This window comes from Cricetulus griseus, chromosome 5 (assembly GCF_003668045.3).
Source record: "Cricetulus griseus strain 17A/GY chromosome 5, alternate assembly CriGri-PICRH-1.0, whole genome shotgun sequence".
Lineage (NCBI taxonomy): Eukaryota > Metazoa > Chordata > Mammalia > Rodentia > Cricetidae > Cricetulus > Cricetulus griseus.
Window position 1 is genome coordinate 101,932,052 of NC_048598.1, and position 15,189 is coordinate 101,947,240.

Genomic DNA, 15,189 nt, shown 5'->3' on the forward strand with positions numbered 1-15,189 from the left:
TTCCTGTCCGTAGGAGGAAGTGGGGCTTGGGGCCCTGTCACTGGGGAAAGGGGATGGGGTGGGCGTGGGGTTCAGCATCCACCTCTGGGCTTGCCGAAGGCCTCTAGCTGTCCTGGAGGTGGTGTCCAGAACAGTGATGCCATAGATGGGTGAGGTGCTCTTGGGTCCTGAGTTGTGCACCGTGGACACCTGTCTGCCAACGGGAGACAGCCACCGCTCTGAGGGGTAGAGCCTCTGTCCTGGTGGGTTACCTGCTGGACCCATTCCCAGATTCCTGGCCAGTGGGCTGAAGCCACAGAGCTGGGGTGAGCAGGGCAGGCTTCTGGTCCAGGGGGTGCGACGCTCACATATGCTTGCCTGTAGGACTCACTCACACTGAGGTTGTCAGTATCCAGATGGCACTGTGTCCTCGAGCGGCCCACCCGCTCATCCACATGGGTCCCTCTGAGCACAATGCCCTCACACTGCCTGCACTCTGCGGGTCTGTCTGAGCCTTGCCTCACGTGAGTGAGCGTCTAGGATACTTCAGTCCAGTGTTTTCCAGACAGCTGTAACAGTTTGTGTGGGCGGGTACTCACTCACCCAGGGGCCTGCCCATGTTTAACTTTTTGATGGGCCTTTTGGTGACAGTGATGTTACCCAACAAGCCCATCCCAGCCCTCAGCTCCCAGCGTCGGCCAGGCTAGCCTGGGCTACAGAAAACCACAGATGGTGGGGACCAGCTACTCTTGTTTTTGTTTTTTTTTTTTTATTTATTTGCATTTTTAAAAAACAATTAAATTAGAATACAAATATTAGAAAAGAGTGCCGCGTGGCTGGCCAGGGCCCCGGCCTCCCGGCGAGTTCATGCAGAGACACCGCCAGGCCGCCCGCTCCGGACCGGACCCGGTATTGCTTCCTGACAGAGTCGGGTGGGGAGGGCGGCAGACGGTGGAAGAGCAGAGCGAGGCTCCCGAGAGGAGGGAGGCAGCCAAGGAGCCCCGAGCCCGCCCGCCCGCCCTCCTGCCCGCCCGCCGCAGGCCGCCCAGTGGGGAAGTGAACCTGAATGAATTGGAGTTACCGAGGTAGCTGGCTAGAAAACGACACCCCCCACGCCACGCGGGTCCGCGACACCGTTATTGCACATTGTGGCCGCTGTCCCCGGCCCGCCGCCCCACCATGGCTTCTCAACTAAATGCGCTTGCGCGCGCGCTCGCTCGCGGCCGGGCCAGCGCTCCGGCTCGGCCTCAATGCAGGGAGAGCCGTCCCAGTCCCATCCAGTGTCCGAGGTCCCCGTGGGTGGGGCCCCATGGGGATTGCTCCAGGAGGCGGCGCGGCTGCCTGCCGGCCTGGGTAAGTGTTGATTTGCTCTTGTTTTTTCTCGTTTTTGTCACTTTACTGTTTTTTTTTTTTTTTTTAAATCCCCCCAAGGGGAGAGTCCAGAGGTACGGGAGCCAGGAGCTGGGGAGGGGTGGGCAGGGGTGGCCGGCGCGTCAGCAGGCGGGCACCAGGCCCTTTTGGAATGGGCAGCGGCGCTTTGGCCGGGGACCCTCATCGTCATCCTCGTCATCCTCGTCATCCTCATCGTCATCCTCGGAGGATGATGAGCTGTCCAGTGTGAGGTCCACCACGTCGGCGCCAGGCCTCCCGTTCTCCGGGCCGCCCGCTGCCCCTGCCCCGCTGCCTGCGCCGCCCAGCGAGCTGCCCACGCTGCCTCCCACGCCAGGGGTGCTGGAGGCCGGTGGGAGGCCGTTGGCGTCAGAGGTGCCTGCAGAGACAGGGACAGTGCTCAGTCACCGACCTGGGCTGGCTGGTGCGGCTGCCAGGGCGGTGTGCAGGGACTCACCGAGAACCAGGATGGGGCCCTGGGGGCTGCAGCTCGGCTCCTTCTCCGCACGGATTGGGCGCCAGGAGCCTTCGGCCAGGAATTCGATCTCATCTGCGTCCTCACACTCACTCAGGATCTTTGACAGCAGCCTTAGGGACAGCAGGGCAGAGTCCATTGCCCGCCCCAGCCCGTGTGCCTAGACAACTACTACACACCCTCTGAGGCCCGGTGGTCTGCCCAGTGCTCTCACTAACTTCCCACAGCACAGGGCTGGGGGCACAAGAGGAATGGCCTGGAGCCTTCCTCCAGGAAGCCCCTGACTATACCAGGGTAGTAGCACAGGTCTCCACCAAGGGCAGAAGCACCTGCTGAGCCTGCCAGCCCCAGCTACTGATGCCACTGTCTGCCCAGAGCCCTGGGGAAGGGAGGGCTTGGGGTGTAGGACCACAGCTGGTCGAGAACAGAGTGCAATTGAGCCCAGCCCACGTGCCCTGGACTCACTCCACCCAATACTAGAGCTCGCCAGGAAAGTGGCCTGTCCAGCAAGGAACCAAGGCAAAGCTGGCCATCTGTAAACTGAAGGAGTTGGGCTGATGGTTGCCTCCAAGCCTCAGTTTCCTCATTGGGAGCATGGCAAGGTCTTCTGGGGACACAACCAAGGATATGCAGAAGGCACGGGGGTGAGGGGTATGCTGAGGGCCTCAGCCGCCTGTGCGGGCTCTGGAGATACAGAGCTCTGGCTGGCACCTGGCAGGGGCCTCAGGTATCCTGCACAGCAGACCCAGTGTCTGGAGTGGAGAGCTGAGCTGTCCCAAGGGGAAGCACGACCCCTCCCTCTGTGATGTGGGACAGATTCCTGCCTGTCCCCTCCCTCACCATAGGGAGGTCACTTGCAAAGACCAGGACCTCAAGGTCACAGGCAGAGGGGACTTCAGGCAGAGTAAAGCTAAAACAACCCTTTCCACAGCAAAGTGCAAGTCCTGCAACAGAGGCCACAAGCCCAACTGGTGGGGCAGCTCCATTGGGCAGCTGTTGTCTGCGGTGCAGAGCCTGGCTTGGCCCTGCACAGCAGAGCGCAGGTCAGACTCACCCGTCAATGATGAGCTGGTCATAGGCTGCGGGCTTGTCACACACAGGGCACATCCACGTGGGCTTCTTTTCGTTCATCTGCAGGTAGAAGACGGCATCGAAGCACTGAAGGTGTGCACAGCTCTCTGCACGGCAGGGAACCGAAAGCCGCATCTTCACTAGCTGTGAGCGGAAGGACGGACGGCATGTGAGGACACTGTCCCACAAGAGTCTACTGTCCCACCCATGTAGCTGGGGACAGATGGGGGGACTCACTGGGCAGATGAGGGACACTCGTACTCCAGTGGTGGCGATCTCACTGTCCGGATCTAGGCGAAGCTTCTCCTTGACTGTGAGGTGACAGAGGGACAAGGGGCATCAGAGGGCAGGGTCACTCCACAGCTGAAGGAAAGCCAGGCTAGCCTCCACCTGCCTGAGTGTCACTTCCAAACATCCGGAGCCCCACAAACCCGGTTGCACTCCAAATAGGGGCCTTGTAGGCTCCTGAGATCTGCAGGGTGTTTCTGGAAAGTCCAGGCAGCAGTCTGCCCTGGGGGGTTAGAGATGTGTTGATGCTGCTTCTGCTGTTTTGAGCACCATGGAGAGGCCAGAATCCGCAGCTTGAGGACATTGACCAGGTCCAGCCCAGGTATAGACACAGTGTACCTGTGACTCTGCTGTTCCCACCCTGGCTACCAAACAATAAGAGTCGGTGGCCTTGGCCTGCAAAACCTTCACCTATCCAGGTATGAGCAAACCCAGGCTACCTCCTCCTGGTCACAGGTCTTAGCCTCCAAGATGACATCACATCACAGGGACATTTGGCCAGAGGCCATCTCTCCTCAAAGCAGGCCAGAGCCCAGCCTGGCCAACCCCAGCTGGGAGGGCACAAGAAGAGGCCTAAATGCCCAGGTGGCTCAGGCCTGCCCTGCAAAGAAATGGCAGGGCCAACGAGGGCCCCACCAGCCAAGTGTGGGAGGGCACTGTGGGCCGCTGCTGCAGGTGCTCTGTCTTTCACAACCACACTGTCTCATTTTAAAAACACTTCTCACAGCCAGGCAATGGTGGCTCACTCCTTTAATCCCAGCACTTGGAAGGTGGAGGTAGAGGCAGGTGAATTTCTCTGAATTTGAGGCCAGCCTGGGCTACAAAGTTAAGTTCCAGGACAGCCAGGGCTACACAGAGAAAAGCAAAAACAGCCAATCAAATAAGCAAAAATCCACCTGTCACAAGTAACCATACAAAACCTGGCCTTAAATCTCACGTCACGCATCACCTTCCTCCCATTGTGCCCACCTGCCCTTGCTCCCCAATTTGTGGAAGGCAAGAGGCTTGCCTGTCAACCACGAGGCTCTGTGCCCACAAACCAGACCCCTAAACTCCCAGATCAAGATCCAAAATCCCTAGACCAGAACCCTGACCCCAGGCTGACATTGCGTCTTTGCTCCAAATCCCTCAGCCACCCTTATACACCCCGGGGACGGGGCAGGCACAGCCAAGCCCTGGAGCCTCTGGTGCTCACCAAGTGCCTTGCAGAGCTCTGGATGCTTCACACCAATTGTCTTCAACCTCTGCAGCAGGTCTGAGGAGGTCAGCTGCCGGACCAGGTACAATGCCACGGAGTAGCTCTGTGGACAGAGCAGCTGCAGCATCAGGGTACTGAATGCAGGGTGGACGTGGGATGGTGGGTACTAGGTGCAGGGTGGCCAGGGGGGAGGGACATGTGGAATGATGGGGGCTGGGCGCAGGGTGCTTACCTTGCCATAGTTGCCCCAGGTGACAGTGATGCGGTTGGTGGCGGAGGAAAGGTACATGAGATGGGTGAGGTTGATGGGTCTGCAGGGCCTCTTGGGTTCCACACCAGGCTTGTTGGAAGGGTAGTAGCCCGGCACTGAGCAGTAGCTGTGGTTAACCTTCACAGCAATGTTGGGTGGGTACTGATCCTCCTGTGGGCAGCTGGTGTCAGAGTAACAGATCCTGGGGAGACAGTGAGACACAGGACTGTGGGGGCACACAGGGACATGGGGACATGGGGGGGGGGCTATGAAGACAAGCAGCAGAAGAAAGAGAAAGCCCCAACAAAGATGACAGGTGGTGGAGGTACAGGGTGGATGGCATGGGGTTGTGTGTGCAGAGCAATGGCCTGCCACAGGAGAGGCAGGGCGGGGCGCTGTTCGCCTACCTCAGCACCACCTGCACGGCTTTCACTCCAGGCTGCAGCTCTCTGTGGGCGGGGCACAAGGCAGCAGTCAGCAGGCAGTGCAGACCACCCAGAGAGCCCTCCCCAGGATCACCAATGGACACAGGAGAGCAGTGCTCCTGACCCACTCCAGGAAGAATCTGTCCATCGAAAGGGTAGGAAGGAGGCGTGCAGAGAGAGGGTCTGGCCACACCCCAGCCTGACCTCTGTCCTGACAAATGGCGCAGAGATGGTCAGGACTGTAAGGCCAGGACATCCAAAGGGTCAGAGCTTCACTAAGCACCCTCACTGGTTCACCCTTACCCATCTTGCCCATGGGACCCTGGTGACATCTGCAGGTGCATGTAGCTGGGGAGCTCCTGGCTAGCATGGAGTGGGTGGGTGAGGGAAAGCCATGCTCACGAGGCTGTGGGGCCTCACACTGTCCTGCCTGGTCCAGATGATATGTGGTCCCAGCAAAGGTGGGCACACGATAGTGGGAGTTGTTCGTGGTGGACACACCTGGAGTTGCGGATCATTTCCACCTGCCTCGGTGTCAGCGCGAAGATGCATGGGCTCTCCTGTAGCTTCTCCGTGCTCTGTGGGACTGAACACGCATGGGTCAGGCCGCCTGCTGCATGTCACAGTCACAGGGCAAGAGGCCAGCCCTCTGCCTAGGATTCAGGGGATACACACTGGCCCCACACCTTCCACTCTGGGTCCCTTTGGAGCTGGGTGTTCCAAAGGCTAAAAGGTAGCTGCCTGTATCCTCAGGCCATCACGTCATCTGCAGTCTCGTCAGTCAGCATGGCTCCACGGCAGACTGCTGGCCCAGTGTGCACGAGGTCCCGTTCCTCCCTCAGCAAAGGGCTCTAGCCCATTTGGACATATGACACAGCCTCCTCTGAGGGAGTGCACACCAGCCACCCTAGCATGTCAGAGACTGAAGCAGAAGGGTCTTGGATTCAAACCCAGCCTCAGGTCCAGACCAGTCTGAGGCAAAAGGGCACAGCTGTGGGGAGTAGGGCTGAGTTCTACCCAGCACTTCAGGACCAACCACTGTCCCTGTCAGATGGTATTCCCTATCTGGATACAGGCACTCCCAGCTGAGGAAGGACCCTGGCAGCCCAGTTCCTACAACACTGTTTACAAGAGGCGCTGATGCTGGGTGAGACTGGCCTGGAACCTTCTGAACCACAGGCTGTGGTACCAGTCACAGTGAGTGTAGGCAGGTTCCGGAGCTGGGAGGTGGAGTAGCTTGGATGAGGGGACAGTCACACCTGTCCAGCCCAGGATCCTGTAGAGAGCCCATGGGTCCTTGGGTGACTGCTGCTGTGTAGCTGCAGGGCCTGAGGGAGGAGCTGGAGCTCAGGGACCCCTGGGCACACTCAGATCTGTCTAGCCTGGAGTAACCACCTGAGGGAGAGTGGGGAGGGACCAGCAGTGCCATGGCAGACACCTGAGCTGGCAGAGGCTAGGCAGGAGGTAAGGGACCCATCTGCCCTCCTGGGAGGCTTCTGTGGTGTGGGGGACAGGCCCCACACTCTAGCAGCCAACTTAGGTTTGTCCCACGCTATGCTGCTCTAATGAACCACAGGGTATTCTCCAAGCCAGTAACTGTGCCATGGCTGTCTGCCCCCTGTCCAACAGCCAGACCCTAGAGCAATACCCATCTGAAATACTGAGTGTAGTCTCTTCAGCAGCACCAATTGGGGATTGAACTCTTCTTAAAACCTCACAAACCAGGCCTACCTTTGTCTTAGGGCCTCTGTACCCTGCCCACCCATTTCTCCCCACTTTATAACTCAGCTGGCCTGGATCCTCCTGAGAACCTGATAAAACTACACCTTTAATCCCAGCACTGGGGAGGCAGAGACAGGAGGATCTCTGTTGAATTCTAGGCCAGCCTGGTCTACAGAGTGAGTGCCAGGAAAGCCAGGACTACACAGAGAAACCCTCTCTGGAAAAAACAAACCAAAACAAAAACAGCAGAACTGGTTGTGAGCTCAAGGCCAGCCTGGGCTACACACACAGCAGCCCTGCGCCCCCTGCCTACCACTTTCACTTTCTCTGGGCCACTGCAGCATGGGCTGTGGACAGCTCCACACCATGGACTGAACAGCACAAGCACAGGTGCTGAGGAACCCACAGCCACCACCCTCAGCATACCTGAGGTGGGGCAGACACCAGGTGATCACGAAGACCCAATAGGGCAGGTAGGAACCAGGACAGGGCACTCAAGGCCATGGAAGACAACAACATCCAGACCCTTCACGTGGCCCCTCTTAGCCTTGTACACTCTAGGACTGGAGGTAGGCATTGGTGACCCAGTAGAGACACAAGGCGACCCAGAACCTGGTACCCCTCAACACCAAAGAAACACTGTGTCAATGTCTTATTCTCAGGCAGCTTCACCAGGGTTATAGTGATTGTTGTTTAACTCAGGCCTAGCTGGTTGCACTAGGAGGGCCAAGGCAAATGGTGGGGGCCAAGCATGCTTCAGGGGAGCTGTCATAGGACAACACAGTGAGCTTGCATATATCACAGTGGCCATAAACTCCAGTTCCCTGCAGCACCCTGACCAGCCATGTAGGCTGCTGAGTTGGGGCAGCATGGAGACCAGCACCAAGCACAGGGTACCACTGAGCTCCACTGTGGGACTGGGTGGGGATGTAGCCTGTGCCACTGGAGTGGGCAGGAATAGAGCAAGGGCTGTCCGCCCACCTTTGCTGCTGGCCTGCTCCAAATCAGTGACCTCAACTGGGTATCAGAGAGCAAGGGTGATGCCAGGTACAGGGACACAGACCTGTCAGCCAAATACTGAGGAGGTCGAAACAGGTAGATCAGAGAGGTTCAAGGCCAGTCTTGGCTACATAACAAATTGGGCCTGCCTGGGCCACCTGAGACTCTGCCTCAAAACATGGCACACACAAAAACATCATGCAGTTTTGGAAGGGAGCTATCGTAGAGATGCCATAAGGGCTGGGCATTAGAGGTGCACCCTTAAGGACAGAGGCAGCGACCAAAAGCCTGTGGGGTCAAAAGCACAGTGTGGAAGACCAAGGTGTGACCCATGTAAGGGCCTGGGGCAGACAGAACCAGACAGGTCTCCCCACAGTCAGCAAGTGCCATGGAGTGGGACCTCTGCAAGGGCTGAGGCTAGGGCACTGGTTCTCAACCTGGGGGTCATTTGACCCTTTCACAGGGGTCACATAGGACCACTGGGAAACACAGATTTGTAACAGCAGCAAAATTACAGCTAGTGAGTAGCGACACAATAAGTTTGTGGGGGTCACCACAGGATGAGGGACTGTGTTAGGAAGGCTGATAGCCACTGGTTCCAGGCCAGCCTGAGCTACACTGCTAGCCCTGCCTTAAAAACTCAATCAACAAAACAGTAACAACAGTAGGCTTCCCTGGTAGCCAGGGAGCACAGACTCATGTGGACAGCAAGGGGAAGTGGCAGGGGTTGAAGAGGCTTACATCCCAGGGACCCAGCTGGGATCACAGGTCACCAGCCCTGGCCACCTCCTCTGGTCCAGACACTATCACTCCTTCCTCCCACAGGGCTTCATTCAGCCCAGATAAGTCTCAGGAGCCCCAACTGAAACTTCCTCTCCCAAGAAGCCCCCAGCTACACAGCCCTGGGCCTGCCTAGCCAGGAAGTGGGGAGAAATCCACAGGGCCCCTGCAGACAAGGGTGCAGGGGTAGCCTGGGGGACAGCTCAGGCTGCTGTGTGTCCTTGCATGAGCCCATTGCCCTCTCTGGTCACCAGCCTTCTTTAAGTGGGTTGTCAGTGTGCCCTGGTCTGCAGCTGCTCTGTGGCCCTCCTCCCCTCCTCCCCTCCTCCCCCTGAGTGCTCAGGTGATTTATGGGTTCTGTCTGCCTGGGGGTGCCGGCTGAGCAGTCGGCTTTTCCGGGGGATTTCTACAGGAGCATGGGTTCATTCTGGCCTGGGCAAAGGGCTGGCCACTGTGAATTGTTATCACAGGCTTGTGCTGGGGAGGGTCCAGGCCAGGGCGGGGCAGGAATGTGAAATCCTGGGTTTTGGAGCTTGAGGGATCTTAGCCTTAGGCCCAGGATCAGAGCTCCCTATCCAGTAGCCCCTCAGGGTATGGAACCCAGGGAAAGGGGTGCCCGGGTGGGGATGCAGGCAGACAGGCTACTCCTCTTTGTTCAAGCCGCTGGTATAGACAGGGGAGCATGCACTCCCGGAGATCAGGTGACCGGGGTCCCTGGGGGCTCAGGGCACAGCGATGCATTGTGGGGCAGAGTGAGAGCTGGCTTACTCTGCAGGAAGGAAGCCCGCTATGTAGGCTGGGAGGCTGGGAGGCCAATCTCCTGGCACTCAGGTCATCCTCAAGAAGACACCCAGTCGGCTTGGTCCCAAGCTGCCCAGGGCGGTGGAGACCTTGGGGGAGGCAGGGTTGTAGCATTTGAAGCATGACAGGAAGGGAAGGTGGCCAAGCCAGAAGGGTCTGCCATGGGTGTCAAGGAGGGCGGAGCATCAAGTCAGGGAGTAGGGTCACAGAAGCAGCCCTCAGACTAGGCCACAGGGTAGAACCACAGCTATGTGCCACCCTTCCTCAGGTGCTTGCAGCAGCCCAAATTTAACCCCCACAGTGCTGCCAAGTCCCAGGACAAAGGGGGTATGGCCTACAGCAGGAGTGGAATGGAAGTCCCCTGAGAGCACGCCACAGGCAGGGAGGCTTCTGAGCACCAGATGGGGGTGACAGAAGCAACTGCTCGTCTTGGAGCCTGCTAAGTATTGGAGCCCAATTTCTGTACTCTAGACAGAAGCAGACAGGAGAGACAATGGGGGACAGGGAGTGTCTCTTGGGACACTGTGTACCTGAGAAAGCCCCAGGTCCTAGATGTGGGCCCATTAAAAGGCTAGGAGCAGCCGGGCAGTGGTGGCGCACGCCTTTAATCCCAGCACTCAGGAGGCAGAGGCAGGGGGATCTCTGTGAGTTCGAGACCAGCCTGGTCTACAGAGTGAGTGCCAGGACAGGTTCCAAAGCTACACAGAGAAACCCTGTCTCAAAAACCCAGGGGCCAGCTCAGGGCAGACCCCACTTTACACCATGCAGGGCAGGGTCCATCTCCACCCCAACAGAATGGGGGTCTGAAGGTCTATGCTGCCTGATAACCCGACAGCCTGGAGCACAGCTAGCTCCATTTACATCTGTTTTCTTTTTCTGAGCTAGGGTGTCATGTAGCCCGGGCTGGCCTCAAACTCACTGTATAGCTAAGGACGACCTTGAACTCCTCATCCTTTTGTACCTGCCTACCAAATGCTGGGATAACTGGGGTTTGCCACTATGCCCAGCCTTTTTTTTTTGTGGTGGTGGTGGGGGTTCCGACACAGGGTTTCTCTGTATAATCATAGCTATCCATGCCTCCCTATGGCATGTATTTTAAGCAACTAGGTTTGGGTGGCTGAGCCTACTGCGAGGGTACCCAGCCGATACCCACCACTCACCCAGCTCGGTGGGCTTCAGCAACTCGTCCAGCATGTTGAAGAAAGGCAGCTTCACCAGGCGCACCTCCGGCTTAAGGGCCTTAGTGGGCAGGCGTCCCAGTCCATTCAAGTACTTCCCGTACATCACGGGGTAGTCCACGGTGGGCCCTGACAGGGGAGTCCTGGGCATGGAGTGCAGAGCCAGGGGGTCCAGGGGCCGTGGCACCTGTGGGCTGGGCTCCACACTCTTCTTGGCATAGCGTGTCTCGTACAGCTCTTTGATCTTCTTGAAGAGCTCGGGGCTGCAGTCAAACTGCACCAGCTGCAAGGCCCTGGTCACCAGCTCATGCTTCAGCCCACTTTTGCTGCGGCCCACGAAGCCCAGCAGCATCTGCAGGTCCGACACTCGGAAGCTCATCACCATGTTCTGTGGAAGAGCAACCATAGCGGCTCTCAGCAGGTAACATTTAACCTGCCTTAGTGGCAGCCACCAGAACCACCCCCTCCTAGCCTCCTCCCTGACCTCAACTCTCTTCTTCTGGCGGGAAGCATACATGAAAACAGAAGGACTGCCCACCCTGGCCATGGCAGATGCATGGCTGCAGCTCCACGTTACCAGAGGAGGTGGCAGGATTGAGCCGTGGTGAGGCCGTCTTTAACCCACTTCCCGTGTGCGCTGACTCAGACTAGGGACGCTTGCTAGTCTCAGGCCAGGCGCCCAGGGCACTGTTGACTAGGCCAGGTCTTACAGTGAGGTGCCCTGAACCCTGTCCCTGGTCTCCACCTAGCCATGCCAGTTTCCCCAGGGACCACCCAGGGTGCCCAGGAACAGGATGGGTCTACATGAGAACAGCTGGTCTCTGAAACCAAGCAGATGCACAGGCCAGTGTTTAAGCTGGTGACAGAGTATCAGCGGATGGATAGGACCGCGGATGGATAGGACCACGGATGGATCTATCAGGGTCCGTCAGGTGAAATGACACCCATCAGGGATCCCAGAGTGGGACATGGGCCCTTGGGCAGGTAGCCTGCACTCACAACAGCTGACACATGGGCATGGCAGGTCCCCACAGATGGAAAGGCCTGGGAGACAGGCCAGCCAGTTCTGCTGCTGGCCTGAACTAAATGCAAAATTGGAGGTAGAAAGGGACTTCCACAAGGCTGGGCCTTGGTGGTGCATGCCTTTAATCTCAGCACTCAGGAGGCAGAGGCAGGTGATCTCTGTGAGTTCCAGACCAGCCTAGTCTACAAGAGCTAGTTCCAGGACAGGCTCCAAAGCCACAGAAAAACCCTGTCTCGAAATACAAAAAACAAAGAAACAAAAAAAGGGACTTCTGTGGGACTGGCTGATGGCTCGAGTGGCAGGTTGGGGACACAGGCAGCTGACTCAGGCCATGAGCCCCAAAGAACCCTGCAAGACACAGAAAGCCCACCAGACCAGCCGAGAGGTCCCAAACCCAGGTTCCATCCCATTTGGTGCCCACCTGGCCACTTGAGGAGCAAGAGCAATGTCCCAGGGAGCCCTCAAAATCACCTGGGACTTGGGGTGCCAGGTACTACAGCATGACCTAAGGCCTCCTGGTACAATGGGCTAGGCTGGAGTTTGGCCCAGTGGCTACCAGGCTTCTTAGACTTCTTGTTGGGGAGCCCTGACTCTCCCGGGTCTCCAGGATGTGGCCTTGATTTCCTACCTCATGCAGGGTCATGCAGCACACACAACATGTAGTTAGCACGTTTGTACCACAACAAACCCCAGAGGGGAAGGCTACATTGAGGTGAGAGCCGGCCATGATGATCTAGCCAGAGCCAGGGGGCTTTGTGGCCCGGCAGATGTCTAGGAGTTCTGTCATCCAGGACGGATGGCACACATCCCAGTGGCCAGGTCACTGCCATATGGTCTGGGTCGGGTTTCTCAGCAGCTGCTATGCCCTGAGCAGCCTGCTAGGGACAGCAGGGCACCAGGACAGGAACACAGGAAGAGGCTTCCATCCATCGCCCAGAGTGCACTTCCCGCCCTGGCACCAGCTACCAGGGCTGGGTTCACAAACAGCTCCAGTCCCTTCAGTTTGGGGCTCAATGAGAGCAACAGCCCAGAGAGACAGAAGTGGCTGGATTCAGCTGTGTCACTGGCCCAAGATCTTCAGAAAGCTGAGAGCCCTGACACAGGGAGCAAAGGATGCAGCAGGGAATTCTGAATGGTGTATTCATCCACAAACCCCACGACTGCCTCCCATAAGCCCATTGTACCCCAAAAGGCAGAATCACACTCAAAGCACTGTGAGGGATTGTGACAGGGGTTTCCCTGGACCTGCATTAGTTCGGCATTAGAGCTTCAAAGAAGGGTCAAGTTCAGCTGGGTTGGGGTCCAGTGGGTTAGGCAGAGTGGGTCACAGCGCCTGCCATTGAGGGAAGAGATGGGCACAGAGGCTTAGCCTCCCCCAATGCTCCAGGATGCTACAAGGGGAGCTTCAAGCAGTAAGGCTGTGCTTGGGACCTGCATAGTTCACATGTTCCCATCTTGAGAGTCCCAAAGTTCTGATTATGTATATGGCATACATTTTGGGTGAGAGAATCGGGGAAGGAGGGGCACATTTTTTTTGGGGGGGGGTTTCAAGACAGGGTTTCTCTGTGTAGCTTTGGAGCCTATCCTGGCACTTGCTGGCCACGCTGGCCTCGAACTCACAGAGATCCGCCTGCCTCTGCCTCCCGAGTGCTGGGATTAAAGGCGTGTGCCACCAACGCACGGCGGAGGGGCACACTTTTTAATCAGAGCCTCTAGAATAACCAACCCTAAAGGTCCAAGTAAGGAGGAAAGAGCCATGTAACAAGAGAACCAGTAAAGAAGGGGTGCAAGTTATGACCTTATGGGTGGAAGATGCCTGAGAGGGACTGAGGTCCAGCCTAACTTGGGAGGGACAAGTGTGCTGGATCCTTGGCTGGGAGACAGGACAGCACTGGACAGCAGCATCACCGAGCCATGCCTCAAGGTGGTTTAATGGGGACTTATTGGGTGGAGGCACAGAGCCCTGATACCTCAAAGCAGAAAAGGTGGAACAGACCTAAGAAGTCCTCCATTGGACCAAGTCAAGGGATCCCATGAGGACCAATCTGGGGAACAGCATAGGAAAAAGGGGGTGGTGGGTCCTGTGGACCATGCCAGGGAGCAGTGAAACCTCACAAGATGACTCACCAGGATGTAAAGGTTAGAGGTAGGGTACCGAGTGAGGCAGGATCACTGGAGAATGAGGTAACCCATAACTGTCCTGAACCCCAGAAGGGAACCAGGGAGTGCTGGTACACAGGACTTAAAATAGGGCAGGGGACCTCCCCAAGACTCCTAAGTAACGATCCAGGAGGACAGGGAAGGCAAGGGGATAACCAGTGTGTAAATAGGCAAGTGTCTCGGGGACTCTAAAATGAACCCGGGCACTCACAGCTGGACTGAGTCTGGAGTCTGACTTATTCAATAGGAGGTGTCAGAGGGACCCTGAGAACCAGGGGACCCTGTGGCGCTCCCTGCAGTTTCCCCGTGCTGTCCCGCAGGGGAGGAACGATGGGGGACCCGGACCTGACTGCTCGTTGCCTTAGAGACAGGATGGAGAATACTCTCTGTATGCCTGGGACTTGGGAGACAGTCACAGGGGACCCCTCCCAGGTCTGTCCCAGTGGGGCTGTCCCAAAGGAAGGGACAGTGCCTGCGCCGGGGAGGCCGTGTAGGGACCCTCAGCTCTGGTTGGAAATGGAGTGACAGGAGACGGCGGGGACACTCGAGGTGGGTGCTGGCGACCCCGCCCCCGGTCTCCCCGCCCCCGCCCGCAGCCCCAGCCTGCGTCCGGGTCGCGCCCTCGCCGGCCCGCAGCACCACAGGCCGCACCGCGCCCTCCGCGCCAACTGTGAGGCGCCCCCCGCACCGCGCCCCCGCCACCCGGCCCGCGCCGCCGCCGCCGCTCACTCACTTTGGCCTCCACCAGCTCTGCCGCCATCTTGGCCACTAGCGTCCCCCGCGCCGGGAGGCCCCAGCCGTCGCGTCACGTGACGGCCCTCGACTGGAGGGCGGGGCCTGCGCGAGAGCCAATGAAAGCGATTGCTGGCTCCTCCCCCACGCCCCCGAGTCTGAGAGGCGGGAGTGTGCGTGGTGCGCACGCGCGCCCCGGCGCCACCGCCCGAGGATCTCACCAATTACAAGACTTGCCGATCTCTGCCTCTCTGCTTATTTTTCAAGGCGCCGGCCTTAGCCACGCCCCCAGGGGAGGAGTCTAACTCCTTAAAGGCATAGTAGCCCTACCCGCTGTCTCATTTTCCTTGCACTAGTCGAGTGCACGCCTACTCTCTGGCTTTAAAAAAAAAAAATTACATTTATTTATTCATTTAGTGTGTACATGTGTGGAAGTCAGCGAACAGCCCAGGACCGTAGGTTTTTCTCCTTCCACCATGTAGGTCTCAGGATGAGGCGGCAAATGCGTTAAAAAGAGTACTTGGTGGGTCCCCTGCCTCATCTTTTTTCTTTGGTTTTTCGAGACAATGTTTCTCTGTAGCTTTGGAGGCTGTTCAGGAACTGTAGATCAGGCTGGCCCCCAACTCACAGAGATCCTCCTGCCTCAGCCACCACCGTCCGACTCCCTGCCTCTCTTCATTTGGACTCCTGGGGCATCTGGTCTTTTTGTTTTTTGTTT

At 57.8% G+C, this 15,189-nt stretch overlaps 1 protein-coding gene across 3 annotated transcripts; it reads right to left on the minus strand.

The window, feature by feature from the left end:
• Positions 1–726: 726 nt before the first annotated feature.
• Positions 727–14,626, minus strand: Pias4 (protein inhibitor of activated STAT 4). 3 transcript variants are annotated; one of them, XM_027419279.2, is made up of 10 exons: positions 14,473–14,626; positions 10,538–10,943; positions 5,577–5,661; positions 5,058–5,099; positions 4,633–4,852; positions 4,398–4,503; positions 3,152–3,225; positions 2,898–2,974; positions 1,826–1,956; positions 727–1,747 (listed from the first exon to the last, which is right to left on the minus strand). In XM_027419279.2, exons 1-10 carry the CDS (start codon positions 14,497–14,499, stop codon positions 1,473–1,475), a joined length of 1,443 nt encoding a protein of 480 aa, XP_027275080.1. In that variant the 5' UTR covers positions 14,500–14,626; the 3' UTR covers positions 727–1,472. The 3 variants fall into 3 exon arrangements, with proteins under 3 accessions (XP_027275080.1, XP_027275078.1, XP_027275079.1); XM_027419277.2 differs by having other exon boundaries at positions 2,898–3,058; XM_027419278.2 differs by lacking the exon at positions 5,058–5,099 and having other exon boundaries at positions 2,898–3,058.
• Between the last annotated feature and the right edge of the window lie 563 nt (positions 14,627–15,189).

Excerpts from the sequence above, each read along its gene's own strand:
- Pias4 (XM_027419277.2), bottom strand. The coding sequence starts at position 14,499 with ATGGCGGCAGAGCTGGTGGAGGCCAAA. Across the intron at positions 5,662-10,537 it reads GCTGAAGCCCACCGAGCTGG|TCCCACAGAGCACGGAGAAG; the intron begins GTGAGTGGTGGG and ends ATGCGTGTTCAG. Across the intron at positions 3,059-3,151 it reads GAGTGTCCCTCATCTGCCCA|CTAGTGAAGATGCGGCTTTC; the intron begins GTGAGTCCCCCC and ends TTCCGCTCACAG.